The 26,485-nt window shown below is 47.9% G+C and overlaps 11 protein-coding genes across 11 annotated transcripts; 5 read left to right on the forward strand and 6 right to left on the reverse strand.

Moving 5' to 3' along the window:
* Positions 1-1,026: 1,026 nt before the first annotated feature.
* On the reverse strand, positions 1,027-4,759 carry PGRI_043470 (Amidase; the record flags this gene model as incomplete). Its single annotated transcript, XM_040792060.1, has 5 exons — positions 1,027-2,159; positions 2,210-2,793; positions 2,860-2,947; positions 3,218-4,604; positions 4,664-4,759. The coding sequence occupies 5 exons, from the start codon at positions 4,757-4,759 to the stop codon at positions 1,027-1,029; spliced, it is 3,288 nt and encodes a 1,095-aa protein (XP_040649116.1).
* A 412-nt stretch (positions 4,760-5,171) lies between these two features.
* Positions 5,172-6,830, reverse strand: PGRI_043480 (DEAD/DEAH box helicase; the record flags this gene model as incomplete). Its single annotated transcript, XM_040792061.1, has 1 exon — positions 5,172-6,830. The coding sequence occupies one exon, from the start codon at positions 6,828-6,830 to the stop codon at positions 5,172-5,174; it is 1,659 nt and encodes a 552-aa protein (XP_040649117.1).
* A 2,370-nt stretch (positions 6,831-9,200) lies between these two features.
* On the forward strand, positions 9,201-10,019 carry PGRI_043490 (bZIP transcription factor; the record flags this gene model as incomplete). Its single annotated transcript, XM_040792062.1, has 1 exon — positions 9,201-10,019. One exon carries the CDS (start codon positions 9,201-9,203, stop codon positions 10,017-10,019), a length of 819 nt encoding a protein of 272 aa, XP_040649118.1.
* A 651-nt stretch (positions 10,020-10,670) lies between these two features.
* Positions 10,671-12,102, reverse strand: PGRI_043500 (acyl-CoA dehydrogenase; the record flags this gene model as incomplete). The annotated part of the gene is made up of 3 exons (XM_040792063.1): positions 10,671-11,037; positions 11,099-11,947; positions 12,017-12,102. 3 exons carry the CDS (start codon positions 12,100-12,102, stop codon positions 10,671-10,673), a joined length of 1,302 nt encoding a protein of 433 aa, XP_040649119.1.
* Positions 12,103-12,535: 433 nt separating this feature from the next.
* On the reverse strand, positions 12,536-13,943 carry PGRI_043510 (uncharacterized protein; the record flags this gene model as incomplete). Its single annotated transcript, XM_040792064.1, has 5 exons — positions 12,536-12,987; positions 13,056-13,123; positions 13,181-13,298; positions 13,353-13,728; positions 13,797-13,943. 5 exons carry the CDS (start codon positions 13,941-13,943, stop codon positions 12,536-12,538), a joined length of 1,161 nt encoding a protein of 386 aa, XP_040649120.1.
* A 1,202-nt stretch (positions 13,944-15,145) lies between these two features.
* Positions 15,146-16,878, reverse strand: PGRI_043520 (Major facilitator superfamily domain, general substrate transporter; the record flags this gene model as incomplete). Its single annotated transcript, XM_040792065.1, has 3 exons — positions 15,146-15,379; positions 15,445-16,538; positions 16,590-16,878. The coding sequence occupies 3 exons, from the start codon at positions 16,876-16,878 to the stop codon at positions 15,146-15,148; spliced, it is 1,617 nt and encodes a 538-aa protein (XP_040649121.1).
* Positions 16,879-17,520: 642 nt separating this feature from the next.
* Positions 17,521-19,627, forward strand: PGRI_043530 (Monooxygenase, FAD-binding; the record flags this gene model as incomplete). The annotated part of the gene is made up of 6 exons (XM_040792066.1): positions 17,521-17,650; positions 17,703-17,944; positions 18,006-18,116; positions 18,171-18,631; positions 18,691-19,039; positions 19,109-19,627. The coding sequence occupies 6 exons, from the start codon at positions 17,521-17,523 to the stop codon at positions 19,625-19,627; spliced, it is 1,812 nt and encodes a 603-aa protein (XP_040649122.1).
* A 1,669-nt stretch (positions 19,628-21,296) lies between these two features.
* Positions 21,297-22,777, forward strand: PGRI_043540 (fungal specific transcription factor domain-containing protein; the record flags this gene model as incomplete). The annotated part of the gene is made up of 2 exons (XM_040792067.1): positions 21,297-21,758; positions 21,815-22,777. The coding sequence occupies 2 exons, from the start codon at positions 21,297-21,299 to the stop codon at positions 22,775-22,777; spliced, it is 1,425 nt and encodes a 474-aa protein (XP_040649123.1).
* A 125-nt stretch (positions 22,778-22,902) lies between these two features.
* Positions 22,903-23,562, reverse strand: PGRI_043550 (SIMPL domain-containing protein; the record flags this gene model as incomplete). Its single annotated transcript, XM_040792068.1, has 1 exon — positions 22,903-23,562. One exon carries the CDS (start codon positions 23,560-23,562, stop codon positions 22,903-22,905), a length of 660 nt encoding a protein of 219 aa, XP_040649124.1.
* Positions 23,563-23,735: 173 nt separating this feature from the next.
* PGRI_043560 (uncharacterized protein) lies at positions 23,736-24,719 on the forward strand (the record flags this gene model as incomplete). The annotated part of the gene is made up of 4 exons (XM_040792069.1): positions 23,736-24,017; positions 24,270-24,352; positions 24,416-24,512; positions 24,576-24,719. 4 exons carry the CDS (start codon positions 23,736-23,738, stop codon positions 24,717-24,719), a joined length of 606 nt encoding a protein of 201 aa, XP_040649125.1.
* A 742-nt stretch (positions 24,720-25,461) lies between these two features.
* On the forward strand, positions 25,462-26,256 carry PGRI_043570 (alpha/beta hydrolase; the record flags this gene model as incomplete). Its single annotated transcript, XM_040792070.1, has 2 exons — positions 25,462-25,845; positions 25,912-26,256. The coding sequence occupies 2 exons, from the start codon at positions 25,462-25,464 to the stop codon at positions 26,254-26,256; spliced, it is 729 nt and encodes a 242-aa protein (XP_040649126.1).
* Between the last annotated feature and the right edge of the window lie 229 nt (positions 26,257-26,485).

Raw genomic sequence — 26,485 nt, forward strand, 5'->3', positions numbered from 1 at the left:
AGACAAAGATGAAGGTACGGAGTACATTGTGAATGAGTATCTAGACCTTCCAGAATCAGAGATGGGACGTGTATACTCGGGGATCTCAAATCGGGGTCCAAAGGATCTGCAATGGACCAAACGGAAGTCTTTGCGGATTAACTATAAAATGGGTCCAGTTCGCCAAGAATATTGGAATCAATAAGAAAATATGTAATATGCATGGTATCACATTACTAGCGATCGATCTACTGCGCTAGTCGTGATAGACGATGGATCCGTACGATCGGGACACCCTAAAAGGGAATTCAGGGCTGAGTACCTTTCTATGTATCATCACATATTATGTAGTATATTTGATTTTCTATGGATTAGCCAAATATAGAAAAGACATGTTATTGAAACAAGTTTCATACAAAGTAGATATTGCTTTTTTAACTAAAACATCCAATTGTTTGAAGGATCCCGGAATCCTGGATATATGCAACTGACATGCAGGGAAGCTGAGAACTGGGAATTTGGACGCATAACCCGGGTATCCCGGGAACCAAATATTCGGGTCACTTGACATATATTGAACTTTTTCTTTTAAAAAAATCCTTTTGGTACTTTTGATTATAATCTATATCTTACATCCTACTCACGGGACCTTGCAGGCATTCTAGATCCCCGAGGAACGAAAGTACGTCCACATTCATGTGAGGATCTTCCTTGCATCGGCTGTGATCCGGTGGCAAGACCATCTTTATGAAAAGATGCCTACGGAAGGGAAACAACAGCTCCCCGGGGCCCACTTTGGTGCTTAATAGAAGCTTTGGTAACCTCGTAACCTCAGCTGGGAAACACATGACCACACAGCCACTTGGGCACTCGATATATGTGATTGGGCAGATGGTAGAAGCTATCTCTATTTGCCATGATGATCATTATGTTAGCATTACAGTTTTACTGTGAAATTATACAAGTGAAAGCCGTACATTGTAAATAGATACATGGGAATATAAAAAATAACAAAAAGCCAACCTCGGTGGTCTAGAACCTCCCTACTTAGTTAGACATATTTTGTTTGGCCTGGACGATAATATCTTCCCAGACAGAGAGGTCAACGGAGGGAGTCCGTAGACCCTTACTTGGTGAGACAGGTCCACTTCCCTCGAGCGAAGGGCTGTCGCTAGCCAGGTCCAAGATAGGTTCTCCATCTCGAGCAAAGGTGATCAGCTCTTCTTCGGTACCCCATTCGCTCATAGCCATCAACCCAATAGGAACACTGCCATCAGCTTTACCGGTATAACCAATAGGGCAACTGATGGCAGGACAGCCAATAAAGTTGGCCAGCCAAACATATTCCATGTTTCGCACAGAGGATTTGCTATCTGACAAACCGCGAGACAAATCCGCCTCACCGCCATCAATATGCCAGCCAGCCATAGGCGTTGTGGGCGAGACGATGAGTAGCCCAGGGTGGGTCTTAAAGAGATGCGCCAGATGCGTCATGAGGAGATTTCGCAGCCTCTGGGAGGCGAGCAAATCCTGTGCGGTAATCTGGTACATTCCCATAGAGACAAGAACCTTATTCGAGGCCGTGAGATGCCGGATCTTGCTTGCATCAACGCCAGACGCGATCTCCGCCATGATAGTAAGAGCGTGTGCGCGCTGACCCTCGGGCAGGTAAGGAATTGTAACATCGATAATGTTGTAGCCTTGCTCTCGGTAATAGTCGAGCGCCCGATTGAGCGCAGCGCGCACAGGGCCCTCGGCGCGGTCATTCCAGTCGCGCACAATACCAATTGTCTTTGTCCTCTTGGCATCAGGGTGAGGGGTAACAGGAGAAGGGAACTGCGATGAAATCGGGTCTTCTGAAGCTGGTGCCGGAGTCGCCATGATGCGATAGGCGAGAGCGAGGTCATCGATGTTGGCAGCCATAGGCCCGATAACGCCAACGGTGGGAGCGAGACTTTGGGATGGCGCGGCGGATATACGGCCATGCGAAGGCTTCAGGCCCCAGATACCACAAAATGACGACGGGATCCGAATTGAGCCTCCGCCATCTGCGCCGAGCGCAATGGGTACAAGGCCCGCTCCGACAGCATATCCAGAGCCACCAGAGGAGCCGCCACAATAGTACTCTTTATTGTGAGGGTTTCTGGGTGTTCCATAGTTGGGATTGTTGTTGTTTGTGTCTGAAGAGTGTTAGCTACTGCAACTGAGTGTTGGCCAATTGGAAACTCACCCAGTCCAAGCTCATGCATGGATGTCTTCCCAATGATTATAGCTCCGGCATCCAGCCATTGCTTCACACACCACGAAGTCGCATCAGTGCCGTGCTTGAAATCCAGCTTCGAACCTAGCGTGCGCTTATACCCCGTGAGGTGCACCTCATCCTTCACTGCGACTGGCACGCCGTCAAGCGGCCCCAAAGACTGGCCCTTCTTGTAACGCTCCGTAGATTCTTCTGCTGCTGCGCGAATCAACTCGGCCTGAGACTCAAGGAATGCAGTTGAGTGTTTCCCGGGTGGCTGGCTATCACGTCGGACCAGAGGCAATAGCGTTTCGATGACAGCGGTCGGGGTCAGCTCCCCTGACAAGTAGAGCTCGTGGTAGTCGGCGGAAGTATAGTATCCATAATCCCCTTTCCTGCGCTTCACAATGCCAGACGCGTCTTTCGCTGCTGGCTCTGCCTGGCTGGTATTATCGACCGGGATGACGGTTGGATCGTAGCGGCCCGCGTACTGGCCCAGGTGGGGGATTTCACGAATGACACCGAAGCCGGCATTGCGCCAGAAATGGCTTTGGATAAATCCGATATTATGGATTCTGGAACAAACAGCGGAAATTTAGCATGCGATCGCTATCGCTGAACGGAGCTCTCCTGTAACTTACAATGTAGCGCCGATGGCTAGGGGCGTGCCACGGAAGATCGGTAGGACCTGGTCTTCATACTTATATGGCACTTTGGGACCCTCACGTGCTGGGGGATAATTAAGAAAAGATTGTTCGTTGGACATGTTGGTTGTAGAATGAGGTTCAACTCTCTCGGAGCTGGCTCATATGTTGCTCCGATATCACATGCCGCGGCTAAATGGTTCCTCTCCAAGTTTCTACACCAATGATATATATATGTTACATGCAGATGCGGATATGCAATTCCTTTGTACATATTTATATAAATTGTTCTAAATTGGACTAATTTGCTCTAATTCGGATAATAGTACATGGGTATTGTAATATATCTACAAACTCAACTTAATATTGTACTTGTCCATCCCCAGAGCAGCACCAGTTAGCACCGCCGCATAGACAATCAGGATACCCATAGCCTGTGGTGTGTTGAGATCCAATGTTGGGATGCTCAGGTTCACTGCTCCAGTAAGTAGGTTTGCAATCAGGAACAGTGCAAGACCGCCGCGGTTGAAGGCATGTAGAATCCGACTGGTCGCAAAAGATGTCTGTTCTGCCTCACCTTCCTTGCTGGTCGCTCGGTGGACCGCGGGGAAGAATACAGTCTCGGTCAAGCAGAACAGGAAAAGCTGGGCACTATTGAATGCTGCCACCCAAAGCACATATGGCATGTTGGCCAGCCGGCGGGACACTGGGATGTTGGCACCATAGCCGAATGCGTAGGTAGAATTGAAGAAGAACATGGTAGACCAAAACATTGTCTGGAGAACCAAGCGCATCAGAACAGATCTCCGCGCCTTCTGGGGCGATTCTGTGGCAGATGTACCACGAGGAATGATACGGACTCCAACACCCCGTCCAGCGAGGAAGATCGCAAAATATCCAATGAAAGAAAAGACTCCCTCGCGGTTCTTGGACAGCAGATCGGGTCCCCGAGGAGACACGAGGATGTATCCCTTGAGATCAGTCGATTCTAGAGCGACTTGGTAAAGCACTGCAATCCCAAGTGCAAGCGCCTCATAGGAGGGGATCAGTGTAGTCAAGGAGTCAAATAGCTCCACGAAAGGAGGCAAAAATCCAAGCGTGAAGAAGAAGTTCCAGTGCACACCATATTCTGTCACATGTTCCGCATAGTCCAATCCCTTCACACTCCACAGTCGGATGAGGCCCAGCACAAGCAGAGGAATAGAGTGTCGAGCCGACCCAATCAATCTCTTATGCAAAGCTAATCTCGGGGATTTCGAGTTGCGGCCCTTCAGAACTGCGCGCGCAGACACTACTCCAGCGGAGAAAACAAAAGAGCCTACACCCAGGTCCATTAGAGATGTTCCCCAGTTCTCGACCTTGGCAAAACGACGCGGGAACGCGCGGAAGTCGACTGCGAGAATAGCTATGCAGGTAACAATCATCATAGCTGCGCGATATGTGGTCAAGAAGGGGTGAATGGGTAGGGCCTGCTGTTCCTCCTGGGAGCTCTCATTTTTGGCCTTGGGTTTGCGAGGCGGTTTGGCTTTTCGGGGTGTGCGTAGATTGTTTTGGGTGAGGAATAGGAGGACCGCGGGGGAAAGGAGGAAGATGTTGAGGAGAAGCGGTGCGGAGGAGTATGCAGTCGTTGCAAATAAGATGGCTAGTACATTAAGGATGAAGTCGGTCGCGAGTGCTGCAGGACCGTAGGGTGTGAAGAAGGATAAACGGGACTGGAGCGCGGACCAAAGGAGGACAGATGTCTAGAGTTGCCACAGGTCAGGATATATCAATTGCAAGGTAGAGTCTCGAGGTTTCTCACTGAAGCAACAAGTGTGACTGTATTGATCTCGAGGATGGTGCTTCCCGCAAGATTAGACACAAAGGCCTCTTTTCGAGCTTTGTAGCTCGGATCCATATTGAGCAGTTATCAATATAGATAGGGCTGTCAAAAGGTCAACATTTAAAGAATGACGTGTTGGAATGGTGGAGGGTTGGAGCTCTAAATGTTGTGTTTACCCGTGATCACCTGACCAATTTACTGTCTACAAATCCCAAGAACAACTGTCAAGATCAATAATGACACTGTGTCAATTACGTCAAAGTCTTGTGGCATAACTAACGCCTATGTGGCTGCTCCCATGCCTCACAGCAATGGTGGCTAGCTTCAAGGTTGGCTTTATGGCTTTACAGCTTTGCAATCAGGAGGTGGACAACTGTTCGCATGTAACTTCTGTATTAATCAATTTTTTGTAGTAGGTCGTAAGTATCTAGTGTCTATTAACAATAACATTTTAGCACGTTGTGCTTGATATCAATATGCAAAAGAATCATGATCTCGGCTTTCCACGTCCACCACCGCCACGACGTCCTCCACGGCCTCCGCGGCCGCCACGCTTCTCAATACCGCCTCGGTCTCCGTGACCAGCTCCAGGGCTAAGTGCATCACGACTCTTGCCACCTCGAGAAGAGTTGCGAGGTCTAGAGGATCCGCCTCGGTTGAAATCATTTGGGTCCGCATAGGTGAAACCCGGAATGCCCTTCAAACCCATCTTGCCAATGACCTTTTTGTCCATTGGAGGAGGCTCAGGACATCCCATGCCTTTGACAGCCATCTCGTTGGCGAGTTGTACAAGGCCAGCCTTGTCGAGACGAAGCTGTCTCAGAAGACCTGATCCAGCGAAGAAACCAATGAAAGACGAGTAGGCACGTTGCTTCGACTCTTCGTCGATGGTGTACATGGCCTGCAAGACGGCTTTCTTACACGCAGGAGCGCCAGCATTGATGGCTTCGGTATCGGGGTGGGGCTTGATTGGCAAATGGCGGTTTTGCTTCATGAAGAATGACTCGCCCTCGGTGAGGAGAATGATAGCGCGGCCATCAGCGCCAGCACGGGCGGTACGACCGACCCGGTGAATGTACTGCTCGCCATTTGATGGCAAACCGACCTGGATGACCAAGTCGACGTTAGGGAAATCCATACCACGGCCAATAACATCTGAAGCAAATAGAATTCCAGATTCGGCCTCCTTGAATTGATTCGTGGTTCTTGTGCGAGCACCCTGGTTGAGTCTGGAGTGAATCTCAAACACCTTCAAGTGGACCATGCCCTTACAGAATACTCCTGCGAGGAGAGCAACCATGTGTGCAGTCACGCCGAAGACGATAATTTTCGAGCTGTTCTTGATTTCAAGCTTGAGCAGGGAGGCGAGGGTGGTGAAGGTGTCTGCCACAGATGGCATCAGCACGTGGTACTGGGGGACTCTCTCATGGGTTGGTGATTCATTCTTATCAATGGTGGAGATGCTGGTGTAGTCTCTCCTCAAGACGATATTGACTACATCCTTGACCTTGGGTGGGACGGTGGCTGAGAAGCACATGCCTTGCCACCCAGTGCTCTTTTGTGGGATGAGTTGGAGGATTCGTTTCACATCAGCAATGAAACCACTCTCAAGCATCGTATCGGCTTCATCCAAAACCAAAGTTTGAATGTTAGACAGCTTCTTGGCGGTGGGGGTTTCAGATAAGTAGTCGCACAGGCGTCCTGGTGTAGCGACAAGAATGGATGGTGCACCCTTCATGAAACGCGTATGAGCAGATGCTCGGGCCGTTCCACCAACTGCAACATGGCACTCAAGAGGAGTGGGAAGTTGAGATGTTAGCTGATCACACGACTTTGCAATTTGCTGGGCAAGTTCTCTGGTTGGGGTAATGATCAAAATTCCGACCTTGCCTTTGGGTGGCGCGGAATCACCTTGGAGCAGGCAGTGCAATGCAGGCAACAAGAAAGCAAGGGTTTTTCCAGTTCCAGTTTTGGCTTGGACAAGGCAGTCACTGCGCCAATTGGGAAGCTCGGTCAAGACACGCTGCTGGACAGGGGTCATGTTGGTAAATCCCATCACATCAAGGGCTTTGAGGAGCTTGGAGTCAAGCTTCCCAGCCATGGTTGAGTATAGCTGGGTATCATTGCTGAGTTGAAGACCTTCCATGATGGTCAACACTTTAATATTTCTTCAATAAAACTGCAGTTAATTGTTTTGATGAAAATTCAAACTCGAAGTGGCGAGTGAATAACTTTTATGATGAAGCAAGACAAAAGGGAAGGTGAGAGTGAGTGTAGTGCTGCTTCCTTCTTCCTTCTTTCCAATTTTAGCAAAAGTTAGACTTGATAGCTTGATGATGTGAATCAATCCAAACTTGGAAGTTTATATTTGACAAAGAAGAGATTTGTTGCCAAGCATTTAAGATTGTCCCAAAGTCTGGTAAGCAGGATGTGATTGGTTGCCCTGTACCCACCCTTTCGCTTGATGTCACGTGTAATATGGGTCAGTTCCAGGAAAGATGAACCTAACCGAATAGGGTAATTCACCTCCAGGGGTTTATTTTCAAGTTAAAACAACACAGAGATCTAGGTGGAATACTTTCTCCAAATTAGCTGTTCAACTATATATTCGGTACTTTTCCCTGATGGGAATCACTTTTCATATTGCCAGCTGCTAGTTCAAACGTTAGAGCCAACTGGTAGGTTGCATGCAGGCCGTTGTGATCATTTATGCGTGAAAAACATACAGCAATATACTCCGTACATGGTGGAATGGTCTGGAATGAAGGAAAATCAGTATGTCAGAACTTACATTTTAGAGAAAAGCTTGCGGGTTGTATCGGAGCCATATCCAATTGATATGATTCGCCCGGCTAGGCCGATCACTCAACATCCATAAGGCAAAGACCGATAACGCAGTACTTTTGTTGTACCATGTTGTAGCACGGAGGAGACAATCTCCGATTATGTTCCTCCGGTGTCGACTTCGCTTAAAGACACCTCAGCCACAATATAACATTTTCATCCACCATAGCGATCCCTCATTCCCAGCCGTGTGTGCGGGTCGGTTTCAATTGAGTTAATCAATCTGTGACTGCGTGATTCTATTCCCACAGACTGGAATGAAGCGTGTTCAGGCGATCAGCCACATGCATAATAATTTACGAGCGGTTACTCCGGCTCGCGGTAAACCCTTAGAATCCGGCACCAGCATCCGTAATGATCGGCCGGGGGACACGGACCTGGTCTAAAATGCAAACATCCACATGCACGGTGCCTGTTAAACTCTTGGTATACGATAGGGCCACCATGTTCGAAATAAACGTGTCCGATTCCCCACTTACAGACATCCACATGGCGCGCATCGCAACTACGGTTCACAATGTACGGAATAGGCATTGGCGAGTCGCCTCTGTACGTTTCAGATCATCCATTTAATATCAGCGAATATTGTGCTGTTCTCATAGCAGGTTTCAAAATTCGAGCAGGGCGAAGCAGCATGGATGCATTGGGTGATTCTCAAAGGATCTATGTCGCCAAATGAGAAATCAACAGGATCATTAGAGGTACAAAATGTAGAGATCGTTCTGCTTCCCAAAATGCCGTTAGATCGTTCATCAGGGCAGACACCGCACTAATTGAATAATAGAACCTTTGCGGCAGCCCCCTGTTGTATACGGAGTAAGTACATGCACTGTCCGAATGATACCCGTGGAGGCCCAGAGGAGCCTAATCTTCGGTGATCATCGGCGTTTAGAAGGGGGCCAAAGGATTCTTACTCCGTACATGCTCCATCTCCACAAGGACGCGGATCACCAATAGTTTATGAATGCCTAATTGGCGCAAGGCGTACTTTTTAGTACTTTTTCTACTACCCCCGCTTGGATGAACACCTTCCTCAACATCCAAAAATAGCAAAGGAACATATATTAAATGCCCACGGTGTCGGGCACAAGGCCCTTATAAGTGGCTAGATCTTGGCAATCCAAAAAGAGCGGACCTATGGGGGCGGCTCACCGTAGTGGCTAGAAAGAGAGCGCTATATTCAGACCCGTAGCTATCCACACAGTTCGTCTATTTCTCCACGCCGATTGGGCGCTTACAGGTCGGGTTGAGGTCTCGCTTTCGCCGCATCATCGGGAGATTTGCCTGGCTTGTTAATCAATCTGGAGAAAAGGAAATGAGTGTTGACAATATTATGGTATTCTCAAGGCCACTCCGTTGTTGAGAAGGTTACAGCCCCTGAAAGCATGGCTATACCTCGCACAACGTCCTATTTTCCTCTACCCTGTATAGTCGTTCAAGCTAATCCAGCAAGGGCCCTTGATTCGCACGATCTGTCACGTTCTGCCTTGATCCCTGCTCGGCTCGGAAATAGTCCACCCACACGTCTTTGCAAATCAGTAACCCACCACTTCCCCTCATGTTAGCTTCTCGCCAGCTGTTCAGTACTAGGTCCGTGATCGTCAGCCGGGGGGTTCTCTTTGAAAGGCTCTGGGCAACAGAGAGAAGCCAGATTGCTAACACACCAATAACCATGAGCTCTCAAGATGAACCACCTGTGAAGAGACGTGAGTCTCGATCGGGGACAAGGAAAGTCTCGACCCTGTCACTGGAACAACTGGAGCGGAAGCGTGCCAACGATCGAGAGGCTCAGCGCTCCATCCGTCAACGCACGAAGGAGCATATAGAACAACTTGAAGCTCAGGTCGCCACCCTCCAGTCACAAATTGCAGAGATGCGGCCCCAAAACGAGCGGTTCCATGAAGTCATGCAACACAATGCCTTTCTGGAGAATGAAGTGATCCGGTTGAAGAATCAAGTTGCTTCTTTGACCGGCCGACCGGAGTTTGCATCAAATAACCAACCGATGGGTCCGGTTCGAAGCGGATGGTCGGAAGAAGCCTCAGATAGTGCATTATCGGGCATCCCAACAACGGGGGCATTGCTACCGCCACACTTCACTGCAACATCTCACACTCAAAGACCCCCGGGCCATCCAGGGCCCCGTCGGGCGTCCCATCAGAATGAGTGGCAACAACCATATCTGTCCACAAGATCGCCGTCGCTCGGTGCAACATCCAACCCGGAATTTCCTAATCGAATCGAGCCGTATCTCGTGGATGGCCAGATGAATCAAGGACGGCCTATCTGCCCACCCCAGCAACAATCCGAATCCTCTTTCTCCCAGTTCACTTACGGCAATCGGTCACTTTCAATGTCGAGTGCAAGTCCCATTCCTCAACCAAGTCCTACCCCAGCTTACCAACCCTCCACATCATCGTACCCGCAGCCAATACCTGAATCGCAGCAGACGGATCCGACATACGAGTATTCATGGGCACCTCCGTCTTGAATAAAGCACACGCCAGACAAGCGGGGCAATCTAAGGGCATTATGTCCTAGGTGGAAAGACAATGTCTCACGAGTTCAGGCCGGAATTAGTAATCGTCGAACCGGTCTCACAGCATGTGAGTTTCGTTGACGAACTTTAATAAAAGTATGCGTACTGATTCATGATATAGACAGGCTCTCGGACTCGGAAGTTGCGGAAATCGCGATCGAAATTCCTATTTTCACATAAAAGTAAGAACGGAAATAACAGCCGTGACGAATAAAGCAGCCTGTCGGAGAAGCTCCGGTCCCACATCCGGACTATGTACAACATACGACATACGATACTCGGGACTCGATGAGCGGTAAGCCGGCAACTTGAATTCAACGCCGGACAACTCGTTGGAATTGGATATACAAATAAGGCTGGGCACATGGGCATGACTGAGGCCATCATATGACTTTACTCCTCTTAGGTATACACTGTGGCATTTTATGCATCCCAGTGGAGTGAATCTCATATGGTCACAGGGAGAACCCATGATAGCTCTTCATATTCCGTATACCCCAAAGGGAACCATGAATACATACCTAAAAAAGAAACAAAAAATACGCCAAAGTGCGCTTGGAAACAAACTATTTATAAGCAAAGCCATCTAGGTAGACATCTCGTCTAGTTCGTGTACTGCTTTTGAAGAAGCTTGGCAATGGTCTGCAGCTGGATGTTGCTGGTACCCTCGTAGATAGCGCCGATCTTGCTATCACGGAACATCTTCTCAGCAATTCCCTCGCGGACAAAGCCCATACCACCCATCCACTCAACAGCGGAGCTGGACACCCGGCCAGCGACCTGAGAGGCGTATAGCTTAGCCATGGCGGCATCCTGGACAAAGTCCTGGCCGGCCTCCTTCTTACGGGCGGCATTGTAGACGAGAGCGCGGGCAGCGGCAATCTCGGTGTAGGCCTGTGCAATCTGGTGCTGCATTCCCTGGAAGTTTCCGATGAGCTCGCCGAATTGGCGGCGGTCGTTCCAAACGTATCTTTGAATGTGGTCAGCTGATGGCATTCATATGCACGCGTATATTGTATAGGAAAACTCACCGTGCAGCGTTCTCCCATGCGCCGAGAGCCAGTCCGGTCATCTGAGCGGCGATTCCAATACGACCCTCGTTCAACACGCTGATGGCATACTTGTATCCTTGTCCCTCCTCGCCGAGAAGGTTGCTCTTGGGGATGACACAGTCGTCAAAGTTGAGCACACAAGTGCTGCTAGCGCGAATTCCAAGCTTCTTTTCCTTCTTGGCGATTGAGAAGCCGGGAGTGTCCTTCTCGACAACGAAAGCAGTGATGCCCTTGTAGCCCTTGCTGGGATCAATGTTGGCAAAGACGATGAAGATACCAGCCTCCATAGAGTTGGTAATCCACATCTTAGAGCCATTGATCTTATATCCATCGGCGGTCTTCTCAGCCTTAGTCTGGAGCGCGAAGGCATCAGAACCAGACGCAGGCTCGGACAGACAGAATGAGCCAACAGTACCGGTAGTCAGCTTAGGCAGCCAGGTACGCTGAGCCTGAGCATCGCCATATTTCATGATCGCAGTGTTAACCAGTGTGTTGTGAACGTCGACCATCACGCTGACACTGGGGTCAACACGTGCCAGCTCCTCGATCGCGACGATCGCCGCAGTGAAGTTCATCCCCGCACCACCGAACTCCTCTGGCACCTCAATGCCCATCAAGCCCTGCTCGAAGAGCTGTTCCACGACCTTCGCATCCATAGTCTCGGCTTCGTCCATTTCCCGTACCTTCGGGCCGATTTGCTCCAACGCGAACTTCGATACCGAGTCGGCCATCAGGGATTCGGTCTCGGACAAAAGGCTGATCGGCGTCGGAGTCAGCTCAGAGAGATCGACCTCCCGCCGGCGGGGGGTGGTTGAGAATGCATAAGCGCTGTAATGGAGGGAAGTTTGTTAGCGAACATGTTTTTCAAATAGCATGTGCTCCTGGGCTAGATGGTACCTTTGTACGGGCCGGCCGGCAGCGATTCGTCCCAGGCGGACGGGAGTGCGCGACAAAGGCCGCAATGTGCGAATAATAGAAGCCATTGTGAATAGAGGGGAAATAAGCTTAATTGGCGAGGAAAGAGAAGGGAAGTGGAAGAAGAAAGGAAAAGGTCACGATCACAAGGGAGTGAGCCTCGGTTATCGGCGGCGTTGGGGATCCGCGGGGAGTCTCCACATGTCTGTTTAACCTAGGTCCAACGGAAGGGAACATGAGTTTTACTATATTCTATATAGAGTATTCTATATAGATCACTTATAAACACTAACACTTGCTAGCTCGAGGACACTAACGCATGCACGTCATAAACTTGCTTTTTCTGTATTTCAAAACCAGTACACTGAAACACAGAAAAAGATGTGAGCTGTATACTGGTAAATGCTTATGACTAATCAATAGTATTCGAATTACCGAAAGAGGTTTGTGACGTGCATGCATGTCCCTTCTCGAGCTGGCAAGTGTAAACAATAATATACATTAAACAACTTTTTGATCCTTCCTATCACGCATCAGATCCTCATCAGAGATATTACTACCCGACGGACCCTGACCCTCCGCGTCCTCAAAACGAGTGACAATCTCAGTTCTAACCATCACATCTTTCTGTGTATTGACAATATGTTCCTTACTTCCGTTCGTTCCACCAGATGTGGTGAGCTCCATCCATCCGAGGTCGTCATCGAATGACTTCCTCCCCCCAAATGCGTTGGACTGAAAATGTGAATGGCTCGGTAGGTTGGACTTGTGTGTGCCATAAGCTGCATGTCCGCTCGAGTCGCGGTACTGATAGGGAGTCGACGTTTTTTTTGAGCTTAAACCCAAACGTTGCATCACCCTTTCCATGAGTGGCCGAATGGGTGGTATACAGCCAACGATGATGACGATCCAAGCTTCTGTCGAGGCCCAGATAAGGAGGGAGGATTGAGCGTCTGTTAAAAAAATACTATCAGCAAAAACAGTTTTGTTTTCAAGGGTGTAACGATGGATCCCAACTTACAGGTGATATCAGTTGTTTGGGTCAACGCCTTGAGCTCATATGTCTTGACAGCGGAGCAGACTGCGGCTCTGCATTCCGAGAAATGTTAGCTCCGGACAAGCTAAAATGTTCGGTAAAGTACTTACACCCAACCCAATCCCATGAGGACAGACAAGGCGACCTTGATCCGCAATTTCATCTGGAGTTTCCAAAAGAGGTGAATGGGATATGACGCCAACAAGGCGTCGCTAAATGCGTTGAAGCCTAACTCGTTAGCAAACGCTCAACTCTTGAATGCGTCGATGCAATAAAACTCACTAGCCTGAAAGAATGAATAGTTCTGATTCATTTTTCGCCCCGGATCGCATGTTCCTTCAACACTGTCATCCCACAATTTGTGCATCGGCTTGCATTGACCTAGAATGGTTCCAAGAACAGCGATATTGATTGTCCCAATGAGAACACCCAGAATGATTAAGAACCAAGGCTTCGTATCGTGACGACCACGAATCTGGATAAGGAAGGCGAGAATCGCAAGCTTTCCCAGCATACTGGAAGCTATTGCCAGTAACTGGAATACCCATGACCAGTGCAGTGCTTTAACTATCTGCAAGTCCGAGAGATCATCCAAGTGATGGCCCATTCCAGCATTGACTGAAAATTGCAGAAATATCTGGGCAACGACTTCGGTTGCCTGTGAGAAACACACTCATTAGCATCTGTTATGGAATTGAAACTTTTTATAAAAGGCCAAACACTCACCACCGTCAAACCGGCGACAGCAAAGTCCCATCTAAACCGCCCGACAAATTTCCAGTTACTCAGGAATCGAAGGCTGAAAAGGAATAACCCAATGCATGTTTCTGTCCAAGAAACTGCAAGGATTACCGCAGAATTGTTTCCGGCCATCTCTGGCCTTCAGTGAGAATGCCTCCACGCGTTGCGCAGTATAGACAAAGCAAGAGAAGGTGCGGAATGGTCAAGTCAGATCTCAATGCATTTGCCTGGTCTCACCCGCATCTTGTACAGACCACTCAGAAGCTGGTAAAAGATGCTCTGTGGTCTCGGCAAACTCCTACGCGATGAACAGGGGTTAAATCATCCCATCGATGATTGCGATTGGAGAAGAGCCATTTTTCCAAATTAGCCCCAGAACATCGCGGAAAGTAGAAGGATTACGGAGTACGCTAACAGGGTGTCTTGAAAAAATATTGTCTTCATAATAAATTAAAGTCGATATAAATTAATTAGTTAATAAGGAAGTGGCGATACGGAGTACCACATACCGGAGCTGAACCCTGGGCAATAAAATTCTATCCATCTAGATCAATTTTCGAGCTGAAAAGCTGTATTACCCGAAGCTCAAAAGATTATTGATGATTGGCTCCTAAGCTAAAGATATGTTGCCCCAGGGCAGATCTCTGTGTTAGTGTGTTTCGAGGGTGATGTGAATAAATTGGGATTGTATGTCACATATACTGGCCTATGTGAGTGCATGACTGCACAAACAATGTACATATGTAAAGAGGCCGTGTCGATATATTGAGTACGGAGTGTACTCCGTCAGGGTCCTAAGGTTGTACAACATAAACACATAGAATAATCAAGCGCCAAGGAATAGCGATGTACGAATATGTATGGCTGCATATCAAATGTGGATCCCCCTAAATGAAATTATATTAGAAGGATCCATTTATTGAAACAAGCGAGAGGGTATCGATTCACAAATCGTAAATCTCTATCGAGATACATGATGATCGGCAGTTACATGTATCCTTCCTTGGAGGCTCATACACAATGCCCACGTGTCTAACCTGATATTATGTTCTACTGTGAGGCTTAGCCCTTTGACTAGACGCAATATCGTAGACTATACCATTGTACTTCTGTACATTTTCCCCACTACAGGGATCGGCGGGGGCCCGGGAAAGGTTCTGGAGCCTTTCGCTTTGAAGCGATTGGGTGCCACAATATCTAACCGAGAAATCGTACAACATAAATTAAAACGCATATATCGCGTATAATGACTATCCTCTGGGGAAATATATATATATTAATTATTCAAAATAAGGAAAATTCCACGTAATCTCACACAGAAAGCTCCACACAGACTAGATGATACCAGCAGCCCGAAGGAAATCTTTCTGCTGCAACCAGACTCGGATATTCTTGCCCTTAAGATAAAAGGGAATGAAGACCAAGTAGACCACAACGTTAATAGTGGCAACTGTCATGAAGACACTCAACACACCATTGGAAGTGATATAGTCGTTGATCACCCACGTCCAGATCCATGCGATGCAACTCTTGAGAGCAGCAATCGTGACCATGATTTCGACGGAAAGCTGTAAATCCGAAAACGGAAACGATTAGCAAGTGTACTACAAGAGTGGGATCGAAGATTCATTACCTCTTTATGACAATCTAAGGCGTAGTTCATTCCGAGCGTGGTTCCCATTTGACTTCCTACCGACAGAACACCCGCCCCAACAACAGGCATTGCCCAATGCATTTGATGCTCATAAGCAAGTCCAAACCAAAGCGCACCGAATAATGTGAAAAATGCAGCCAATAGACAGGTTGGTAGACGCATCTCAGGCTCACGAATACCGTTATTGCGCTTAGTGAAGAAGTTGGCAATCCAATCACCGCCTGGACCAGAGAAAAAGACACCGAAAAGAGATCCAATGAAGGGCGACAGGAAGAATAGACCCTGACCGTTGGAATTGAATGTGTAGGGAGGGGGTGCAAAGAGCTGTGCCACCGACGCGCCGAGGATGACATTCCAGCTAAGAGCCATACCGTAAATACAGCATGACCAGAGGACAGTGGGATAGGCCACGAGAACGAACGGGCGAAGGAAGACATGAAGGAGATTCACATCTGGATCTCCGCTGTTCCAGAACTTGAGTTCTTGCGTAAAGGTCTTTTTGGGGATTGCACTTGACTCCTGCACTAGAACCTGGTCTTTCTCCCCATCGACTTTGGTGGTAGATTGGAATGGATCAGGACGAGGTCCGTCGAACTTGGTCTCCGGCATAAAGAAGAACATGGAGACCAAACTAGCACCAACGAACATAGCCACAATCCAAAAGGCCCAGTCCATTCCAAGTGCCTGCACGATAAATCCAGAAAACATAGGTCCCAGCTCATTGCCTCCCAAGACAGATAGTCCGTAGATGGCGATGAGCTCTCCGCGGTTGTGCAAGAAGAACATATCCGTCACGGTTGATGGGACAATTGACTCAATGGGTGCCTGGAAAGCGCCCAGGAAAGCACGCGCAACGAGGAAAACAGTGTAGGTTTTGTTGGATGCAACGGCTAGCCAGATACAGGCGATGGCCATGAGGAAGTTCGAGAAGAGGTAGATGGGACGGCGGCCATACTTTACGGCGAAGGGCATCCAGACGCAGTTCCATACACCCTGGTTGATTAAGCAAGCTCCGTTTGCATAGGTTAATTCCTGGAGGGGCTTGCCGAAGGTCTCGGATAGTTGCATCATACCTATATTCATCAGAACTGCCCAATACAGTCAATATAGATGATAATACATACCAGCTGCCATGATAGGTCCGGTAATAGCACCCATAAACGCGAACCAACAACCATTGAAGAAAGTCAAGCTTTTCTTCGTAGTGGACCAGTTCAAAGGATCATTTGGATCATTAATCGAAGGTTGCGGGACTAATAACATGCGGCCATCGCCTGTTTCACGATGCTTCAACTGGTGAAGCCGCTCAGAGACACTTCCATTGTCGCTCCCATCAAACAATATTTCGGTTCCAGGTGCGGCATGGAACTCTTTGACTTTCCTCTCGGGCTCGGGTTCTGAGTTATCTGACATATTGAAGATGCCCAAGAGGGGCTGAAAATTGAAATAGAAAAATAACGAGTGTCAAGAATAGGAAAAAGAAAAGAATGACTTTGAGCACTGATTGAAATAAGGTGGAAATCTCCTTTTTTTTAATACTCGGAATATAGTACATAGCCATTCCCATTTTAGTCCGAGACAATATCGAGATAGTACACTAAGAATTCAGCCAAAACGGCTTTGATACATTCTTTTAGCGTCACAGCAATGTATTTTTTAGAGCCAATCATAAGTCTAGCATGGCCGACTAGCATTGCGCTATGTAGGGGATCTATGTTGGCTGTCGTAATAAAATGCTTAGTGCGTGTGAAAAAAAGGTAGCTCTTCATCCCGCCCTGAACACACTATATTTCGGTGGATTCCTCTGTCCAATCTATTAGCCTGAACTTGTCAAATTTTCATAAATTTTGAATCCACTCAATATCCATTCGCTTCCAAGTCTCTAATCGACTTCACTTTGATTGGAAGGCATGTTCTGGCCGACTTCCGGACTTCCCCTCCAGCTTGTCTCATACATGTACTTCGTACCCCAACATAAGTCATTTAAAAAGTGAAAAACAGTACTGTTCAATTTATTCTGGAAGAAGTTTAGTCAAAATCTAGTGGACAAAGATAATGGCTCCGTCCCGAGACTTTGCATTCCAGCAGGATGGTTCTAGCGGTTTACCAGGTTCTGTGCCAGTGCTCATTGTGGGCGGAGGTCCAACTGGTTTATTGCAAGCCATCCTTCTGTCTCGACTCGGAGGTATGGATGCTTGCAGAGAATTCGACAGGAACATTTTGTTGACATTATGTAGTTCAATCATTGATCATCGAGCGTTATCCCGAGCGTCTGGCTGCTCCCAAAGCTCACGCGATCAATCCCCGCTCTTTGGAGATCTTGCGTCAATTCAACCTAGGCGAGAAACGCGTGCGTCAGCTAGGCACTTCGCGAGATGATAGCTCCTCAGTCAATTTCCTCACCAATCTTTGTGGGGAAGCGATCGGCAGCCTCCCGTATGAGCGCATGGATCCTGCGGTCTTGGATGATACGCCAGAGGTACTTGCCCGCAAGTAAGAGAAGAACTGGAAACATGAAACTGACCAATGGAAACAAATAGATGATCCATAATATACCTCAACCAGCTCTAGAGCAAGAATTGACCAATCTTATTGCAAAGGATCCCAACGTTACCTTGGTGAAGGGATTCAGTATCCATGCCGTGGAACAAGTAAGTATACGACCCATTTATGTTAATGAAGCAATGCGGTTAACTGAAAACAAGACTGAAAATGAAGTCGTAGCGACCATTGAGGAACGATCAACTGGACAACTCCATCAAACAAAATCCCGCCACCTCATAGCTTGTGATGGCCGTAGAAGCAAGGTCCGCGAGCTGCTCGGTATTGAGTCTGAGAGCGAAGATTCCGACCAGACAATGATGACTATTCATTTCAATGCCAATCTGCGACCCGTTGTTGGTGACCGCGTCGGTATGCTGTACTGGATAATGGACCCTACAGCTGCAGGCTTTATCATCGGTTATGATCTCGATGGGATTCAGGTGCATATCAGTCAGGTAGACGTTAAAGAGCACCCGGTCGAGTCGTGGACGGAAGATATGTGCAGGGCCAAGATTCGCGGCGCCATCGGTAAAGATAACGTTCCGTTTGATATCTTGAGTTATCGCCCTTGGGTCTTCCGTCGCCAGGTGGCTTTCACCTTCCAGGAGGGGAATATCTTCTTGTGAGTATCTGTGGTACATTGACCCTGTGGATTCCTGCTGATGTTTTGGTTCCCTTTAGGGCTGGAGATGCTGCTCATTCATTCCCCCCAACTGGTGGGCTAGGCTTGAATTGTGGTCTTGCAGATGTTCACAACTTAGCCTATAAGATCGCTTTGGTCCACCAAGGGGTAGCAACACCGTCTATACTTTCAACGTACACTGCGGAACGACGAGGTGTTGCGGATTCGTATTCCAAGCAGAGCGTTAAGAACGGCAAGGAGATATTTGCATTGTTGCAAAGTCTGAAGACTGCTGGTGTTGAAGATATTGTGCAAGCACGAAAGAATATGATGGCAGCATTGGCGGATCCGGCCCAACGCAAACAGGTTGAAGCTGGTATTGATGGACAGAGGGAGCATTTCGACAATGTAAGTGGCTTGGTCGTAGTTTCCCCCCATGAAAACCAAGAGTAGTCTTGCTTACGCCATTTCTCATAGCTGGAGCTTCACATTGGATATGTGTATGGTGCTACAAAGCCACCTCCTCATGCTTCCCATTATTCTCCCAAATTTGTGCCCGGGGCGCGCTTGCCTCATGCTTGGATCAGTTTCCCAGATCATATCTCCCCGGAGACAGAGGCAGCCAAACTTTCTTCACTGCCTCAGGAGCCAGTCGACGTGTCCTACGTCAAGGAGCTTAACGCGGATCAGATTCAGGCTTGTCAGTGGAGTACTCTAGATCTCTGTGGTCTTAACTCTTGGACCTTGATCCTGGGGCAGGAACAACAAAGTCCTCGCATTACACTTTTACAGAAGCACTGTAACGCGATTGGTATAACTCTTAATACCTGGCGGCTCGGAATTGATTTTGAAATTGTCAGGCAAGGTTGGTTCGCTGATGAACTGGTCCGTGGAGGGATTCTGGTTCGCCCTGATCAGCACATCCTAGCAAGGATCACTGCCGAGACAGACGAAGAAGACGTGATTTCGGAGTTGAACAAACATCTTGGGATCTAGCAAAAGGAATTGCAATAGAGGCACATCATGCATAGATATATATCGACATTTTATTCATTGTAATGTGTCCCCAAGAATAGGAACCACTTTTGATCCCTGCCAAGCTAAAAGAAAACATACTTGACTAGTAAAGTTAAAAGCCCCTGCTCGTTGGGACATGACAATGTGATAATGCGCCTTCCGCTTCAATCGCCTTGACTTTGAGTCGCATCGGATGAATCAAAATCCAAGCAGCGCTTCGTCAACTTGATCAGTCTCGAAGTCAAATCGGACCAAATCCTCCTTATAAGGAATAAAGTATGTGCTTGTGACCCTAAATAACATGAGTTCCTATTGGCCACCAGGGACTCGAGATTTCCCGGGGAATTCTTACCTTTCATGCTCACTGCTATCTTGATATTCAGCCAATGCTGCTCGATCATCGTGGTAGCTCACTAGAGCATATTGAAATCCTTTGCTCTTTTCAACTGGGGTTGTAATTGAAGGGCTCCCAACAACAAGCCTTTGACTTTTAACACAAGGCAAGGACTTAAGTGTCTTGATTTGGGAAAGGAACTCCTGTTGCACTTCGTCGCCGACGTCGGCGCGGAATTTGAACAGAACTATTGAGGTTAATATAGTACTTGATTGTTCTCCAGAATGAGCCATACCAATATGAACAAGAACCATTCCGAATATCAGTTTTATCTTAGAAATAAAATTGCACGAGGTGATGGACTGGTTGAAACCGGAATTGTCCCTTCTAAATAGGGCGACGGATGCCATCCGTCCTAGGCGGAAGCTTCCCGCCTTCGCCCAAACCTTGTCAATTCCAGGGGTTTTCTCTTTACGTCTTTACAGAGACTCTTCATGCTAGGTCTCCTGTGTTAACGAAAGCAAACTCAACACCGAGGGACCGTGTCAGCTCTGGGATGGACTCTCCACGACGGTCTCGGAACCGCGCCGCCTGTCGGAGGTGTCAACGACGGAAAATCCGCTGCGACGGAGATCTTCCCCGCTGCGCATCATGCAGAAAGGCGAATGTAGCCTGTGTGAATGACGGCAAACAAGAAGTTAATCGCACGTACGTATTTTTATCAGACAAGTCACATGAATACTTATTCCCCCGCTCCTCTGTTGTTTCTGATACTCACAGCTGATTAGGTACATTGCAAATCTACAAAAGCGAGTGCAATGGTTAGAGTCCTTAGTCAAGGAACAAGATCCAACGGTCCAGCTAGATGGTGGCCCGCAAGTAGACCTATCAGATATCTCACAACTCGAACCTGCGGATGAAAGCACCCGGCTTGAGTCTGCTATCCCACAGGGCGCTCACATTCGGTCAATAACACCTCATCATGAACAGCCTGGGCCAGCAGACCCGCAACCGTCTCGAGCACATTCAAGGCCAGCCCACGAAATTGGTCTTGTCTCTCTTTCATCGGGAGAACCGAGATACATTGGCCCTTCGAGTGGATATTTCCTAGCAAACCTCGTATTTTCAAGCGCTGGCCGACGAACGGGGCCATCGGGAAACCATGGCAATGCAAACAAGCCAATGTCTCTTTCGTCCGAGTTTTTCAACAGCCCAGCCCCGCTCCCAGGTTGCAAAGAAGACGCTATGGAGCTTACTTCAAAGTACTTTTCTTCGGTGCATCTCATATACCCGTTTCTACACCAACCGTCCCATATGGCGAGACTCGAGAGAATGTACAGCACTGAAGCACCCTCCAACCCAGCGGATGTCTTTCACGTCTTCATGGTGCTTGCAATAGCAGCCTCGGATCTCTCTAGGCGGTTCAGAGTTCCTCTTCCGGCCGAGGGGTATTACACAGCAGCTACCCAGTATTTCGAACGTGCATGTGCCGATGGCTCTTTGGAAGGACTACAGAGTCTGCTCTTGCTAATGGTATATGGAATTCATAATCCCTCGTGCGGCATCAATGTCTGGAGCCTGAACTACCAATGCTTGGGCTCCCTTATTGACTTGGGTCTTCAGCGTGACGTTCGCGCATCCTCTACGTTCTCCATCTCATTCATGGAGCAGGAAATGCGGACTCGCATCTTCTGGGCTGTATACAGCTTTGATCGTACATTGGGCACAATGATGGGTCGACCGATCGGCGTGAGAGATGAGGCGTGTGAGCTTCGGGTAAGTGCTCTGATACGGCAAGCCTGTCCGATATATTTGGCTAATAGTACCTTCAGCTCCCTTCAGATGTCTCTGATGACCATCTCTCCGAGTCAAACTACACTGAGACCTCGGGGAACCCCATACCTTCTCACATGACATTCTCCATCCACCTGTTCAAACTCGCCCGCATCAACTCTGAGATTAAATATGTCATGCACAGCATCTGCAGAGATCCTCCCCGATACGCCCAACCACCGGTGCCCGATATCTATTTGTGGCAGAAAGAGATGATAGAACGCCTTCAGACCTGGCTTGCAGACATCCCCCGTGGAGCCGAGGGTGATACCATCATGAAAATATGTGAAACCAAGTATCACGAAATGATGATCTTACTGCTAAGACCTAGCCCCGGGATTCCCGAGCCATCGGAAGAGATGCTCGCGCGATGTTTTCAACACGCCGTGGATCTTATCCGCGGGTTTGGGGAGCTCTACAAACAGGAGGCCCTTTTATACAGCCGACTCATTGTTCACTCCGTCTTTTTGAGCACGCTCACAATGCTACATTGCTTGTGGAGACTGCCTTATGTTGCACTCGAGGTGCAGATTGATGAAGTGGTTGCTGACACGAGCATCAGTCTGAATATATTAAGCAGTATTGGAGAATACTGGGCTGAGGCTAAGCGTGCAAGGGATTGCATCCATGATTTATCCGCTGCGACTGTTCAGAGACTTATCAGAATGCGGAGCTTAGAATCCCCTTCAAGCTCGTCTAGGCAAGGCAAATGCCAATCAACTCCCGGCACAGCAAGAGCACAGCGGCTGCAGACTGGCAATGAGGGAATGGAGCTGCCTTCTCCACTTCGTGCTGACTCCAGTGCTGAAACCCTGCCATTGAACTTCTTTACGAATGATTATGGCTCGAACCATATTGATTCTACGAGCGGGCTGCATGATTCTATGCTCGGGGGCTTTATGGACTTTAGCGGAGCTCCGGACTTTGACACTCTCATGTGGGAGGTCTTTAATGCTAACTGAGGAGAAATGAAGTTGAAATATTATCATGTACAACATAGTATCCAAGAGAACTTCATAAGTCAATTTAGTTCGTTTGTCCAGGTCCACTAGCTAGAGTAAAGAGACAATCAAGTCAAACATCCTAATCACTCAGCTTGAAAAGTAACATTGACATTACTTTCGACGTCAATATCCTGAGGCGTGAGATCCAGCGGCACAGGGTCCTCAGTATGATTACCATAACTGGCAGCGACCATGTGTCTCTGAACTCTGTAAGGACTCATTCCTTGGTCGGCGATTTCCGCCACGTCAACAGCGCGTCCAATCACTTCCGAATAATCATCAGCTTGTTGGATAGCATCGCGCAGAGCCAATTTGCGCGCATCCGAAGCCAAACGTCTCCCGGTTTCGTCAGTGAGAGTCCAATCCAGACCGTCGATTTCCACCTTAGGATAGACCAGCAATTCCTCGATCGCGTAGTTCAGCTTGGCGAAATCGCGGAACTCGACTTTGAAGGATATACTGGCATGGTATGGGTTTGGCACAGGCTGATCATGTCTATCTGTTGATTTTGTCCAGGTTCTGATACTTGTGGATGAAAATTTCGTTATCGGGTCGAGATCACCGGTGGCAGAGTAAAATGTTGATTTGATCCAGTTTTGTAGGTTGGTCGATGATCTTGCCACTTCTTTGGCGACATTTTCTTGTTCGGGGCCATTTCCCTTTACTGAGAACCTGACGGTGCCACGTTCTGGGGGGTGGGCGATGGATGATTTACCCGTGACTATGATTTTCAGAGGAACCATGATGAAGTGAAGAGTTTGAATATCAGTCTACTGTGTAGTTGTATGTAGTCTACGAAGTATTTATAGGGAAAATCACCTGAGTGTTTGCCTAATGCCAAGCCCACAGCCCCCAATTCATCTGTATCATTTTCAATTTCAGATATTTCAACCTCCTAGGGCTATAACCTCCCTAAATGGCAATGGCATCTCAACTACCATTCGGCAAGAATGTATTTATTGACAATCTGCCGGATGCCGTTCGTCTTCTCCCAGCCTCTGCCCGAATGAATCATAAACTCGTGAGCCCCACAGAGGATATCCAAAGATTCTTGAAGAAGGATTTGATGGTCAATAAACTGAACCACATCGATAAATACCTGTGGCTGGCTGGTCAACCCATGCCGCCCAAGCCCTTAAATTACCAGATTGCAACCTCGCGCGAAATCGCCGTGGACGAGAGAATCGACATGCACATGGTATGGGAGCAGTCTCGGCGTATTCATCTAAAGCCACTACCGCGATATCTTCTCGATTCTCAATTTTGGGAGTCGCATCTTGTCTGTAAGGGACCCTGTTGTGATCCTACGCCAGGCGACCGTGTTACTCAAGAGCAGACGTGTTCGCGAGAGCTATACAAATGCGCTCTTGGTCATTTATCTTCCTATATGGCCCTTGTACAGTTTGAAAGTGATTTCTTAATTGCACAAAACTACCATCTATTACCAAAGTGTATCACCTGGGATATGTGGCTCAGGCTGAACCAGCAGTTGTTGAAGAACGACGCGACTAGCCCCGCGAACATCAACTCACGGTATTTATTTGGAGAGCTGAGATTGTCGCGACTAAACAAAATCTACGCAATTCGCTATGCTAGCATCTTAAGCGGCTACCAGTTCACCTCTCAAACATATGGTGAGCTGTTTTACGACCATCTTACTCCCCTGACTGCGGCCACCGTCTACGTTGCCTTGGTATTGACGGCGATGCAGGTTGGGCTGGCGACCGATCGTTTAGCCTTAAATCTACCATTCTAGGATGCTTCGTATGGATTTACAGTCTTTGCGATCCTTGGACCTCTGATCGGGATTCTGTTGGTCGGGATTATTGGGGGCTTTGCCTTTACCAATAATCTGATAGTGTCATGGAAATTCAAGCAGCAGCAATTTGCCATGTATTAACTGTCGCAAATGAGGAATCAGTTACCTTAATTTTCACCTAATTACACAAAATACTCATCCACAGGGAAATCCTAGACATCTCACATTCCACTTGACCTCAACATTAGGTACAGAACGTTAGGGAATGTGCAAAATCGCTATGATCAAATGTTATACATAGAAAAGTCGTCAACAAGCCTTTTTCCGCCATTTTTTGTCGTCGACCTATAAAACTGGCGCATCTAAACAGAGTGATATCTGAGACGACCAATAAAGAGACTATTGAAAAGACTACTAAAAAGTCTACTGAAAAGATATCACAAGACCGCTTATGTTGTACGCAGCCGACTATTCTTGTTTAGTATCCAGCAGGAGCACTAATCTGAACAAATCACTCCTCTGAGTAGCCAAAGTAACCGTGCTAATGTCAGAAATCACGGCAATTGTCTGCGAGCATATCTGCACGGCGCATGTCAGTTCCTGCGTGTGCCATTGGAGGCTGTGAGAGGCCTTGAATCTGAAGTCCTCTAGAACAAAGCCAATGGCATGCCTCTCAAAACTGAAGTATAGATAGCAGGATTCCATAGATCCACTTCAATTTAATGAACATAAATGAATCGGAATTCCGTTTCAAACTCGATAGTCAGGGGGACGACCCACCCACGCTATTAAATTAAGTTTCCCAGGTTGCCGGAAATAAAATAGTCAGCTGCACCCTCTGTTCGACGCTTAACTTTATCTTCAAACAACTTTGCAGATCAATATGGCTACCAATAGTCGCCCAACCATCCTAGTCATCCATGGGGCATGGCATCACCCAGAATTCTATGCCACCTTTTGCAAGGCATTCGAGGACTTGGGCTATGAAGCAGTTTGTCCTCGTCTTCCGACCTGCAACAACGATGTACCCCCTACAAAGAAATTGGCAGATGATGTGTCCCTCATCCGACAAACCGCACAGTCGCTCCTTGACAGTGGGAAGACCGTTATTGCTGTAATGCACTCCTACGGAGGAGTGGTCGGCACAGACGCCTTATATGGACTGGCGATTGACCAGCTGATTTACATGACGGCCTTTATACCTCCGACCGGAAACAGTCTAGCTGGCATGTTTGGAGGGAGTCTACCTCCTTTCATTACAGTTGATGTATGAAGTCCCGTTATATTTGAGCTAGGATGTGCGGAGTATGTTGTACTTACTGACTCCATATAGGACGAAGGAGGTCTACTAACTGTTCCTGACCCGGCAACTTGGTTCTTTAATGACCTTTCTCCTGCAAATGCCGCGGCTTGGGCCAAGAAGCTAGTGGTTCACCCGAAGTCTGCTCAATTCGACCCCATTACACACGAGGCATATCAGACCATTCCCACGGCATACATTGTGTGTGACAAAGATGCGGCTCTTATTCCAATGGTACAAGAAATGATGATCGAAAATGTGCGGAAGACAGGAGTCAATGTCGAGGTGGAGAGACTCTCGGCGAGTCACAGTCCTTTCTTGAGCATGCCTGAGGAGACTGCCAAGTTGGTGCTAAAGATCGCTAGATGGGGACTATGAGGAAACTTAGCCAGATAAAGCAATGGGAGATTCATCGGTTCTTCTTCGGGAGTTTTAGTGAGACGCCCCATGAACTGCGGATACCCAGTTAAAACTTTATTGTCCACCACAGACCAATCAACTGGCGAATTTTTATTGGAAAAATCTCGAAGGAAGCAGATGGGTCAACTCTAATAGTAAGATTGACCAATCGTAGCCAAGAATTATTATTAACCACGTCATCAATCTA

This window comes from Penicillium griseofulvum (genome assembly GCF_001561935.1).
Source record: "Penicillium griseofulvum strain PG3 chromosome Unknown contig_90, whole genome shotgun sequence".
NCBI lineage: Eukaryota > Fungi > Ascomycota > Eurotiomycetes > Eurotiales > Aspergillaceae > Penicillium > Penicillium griseofulvum.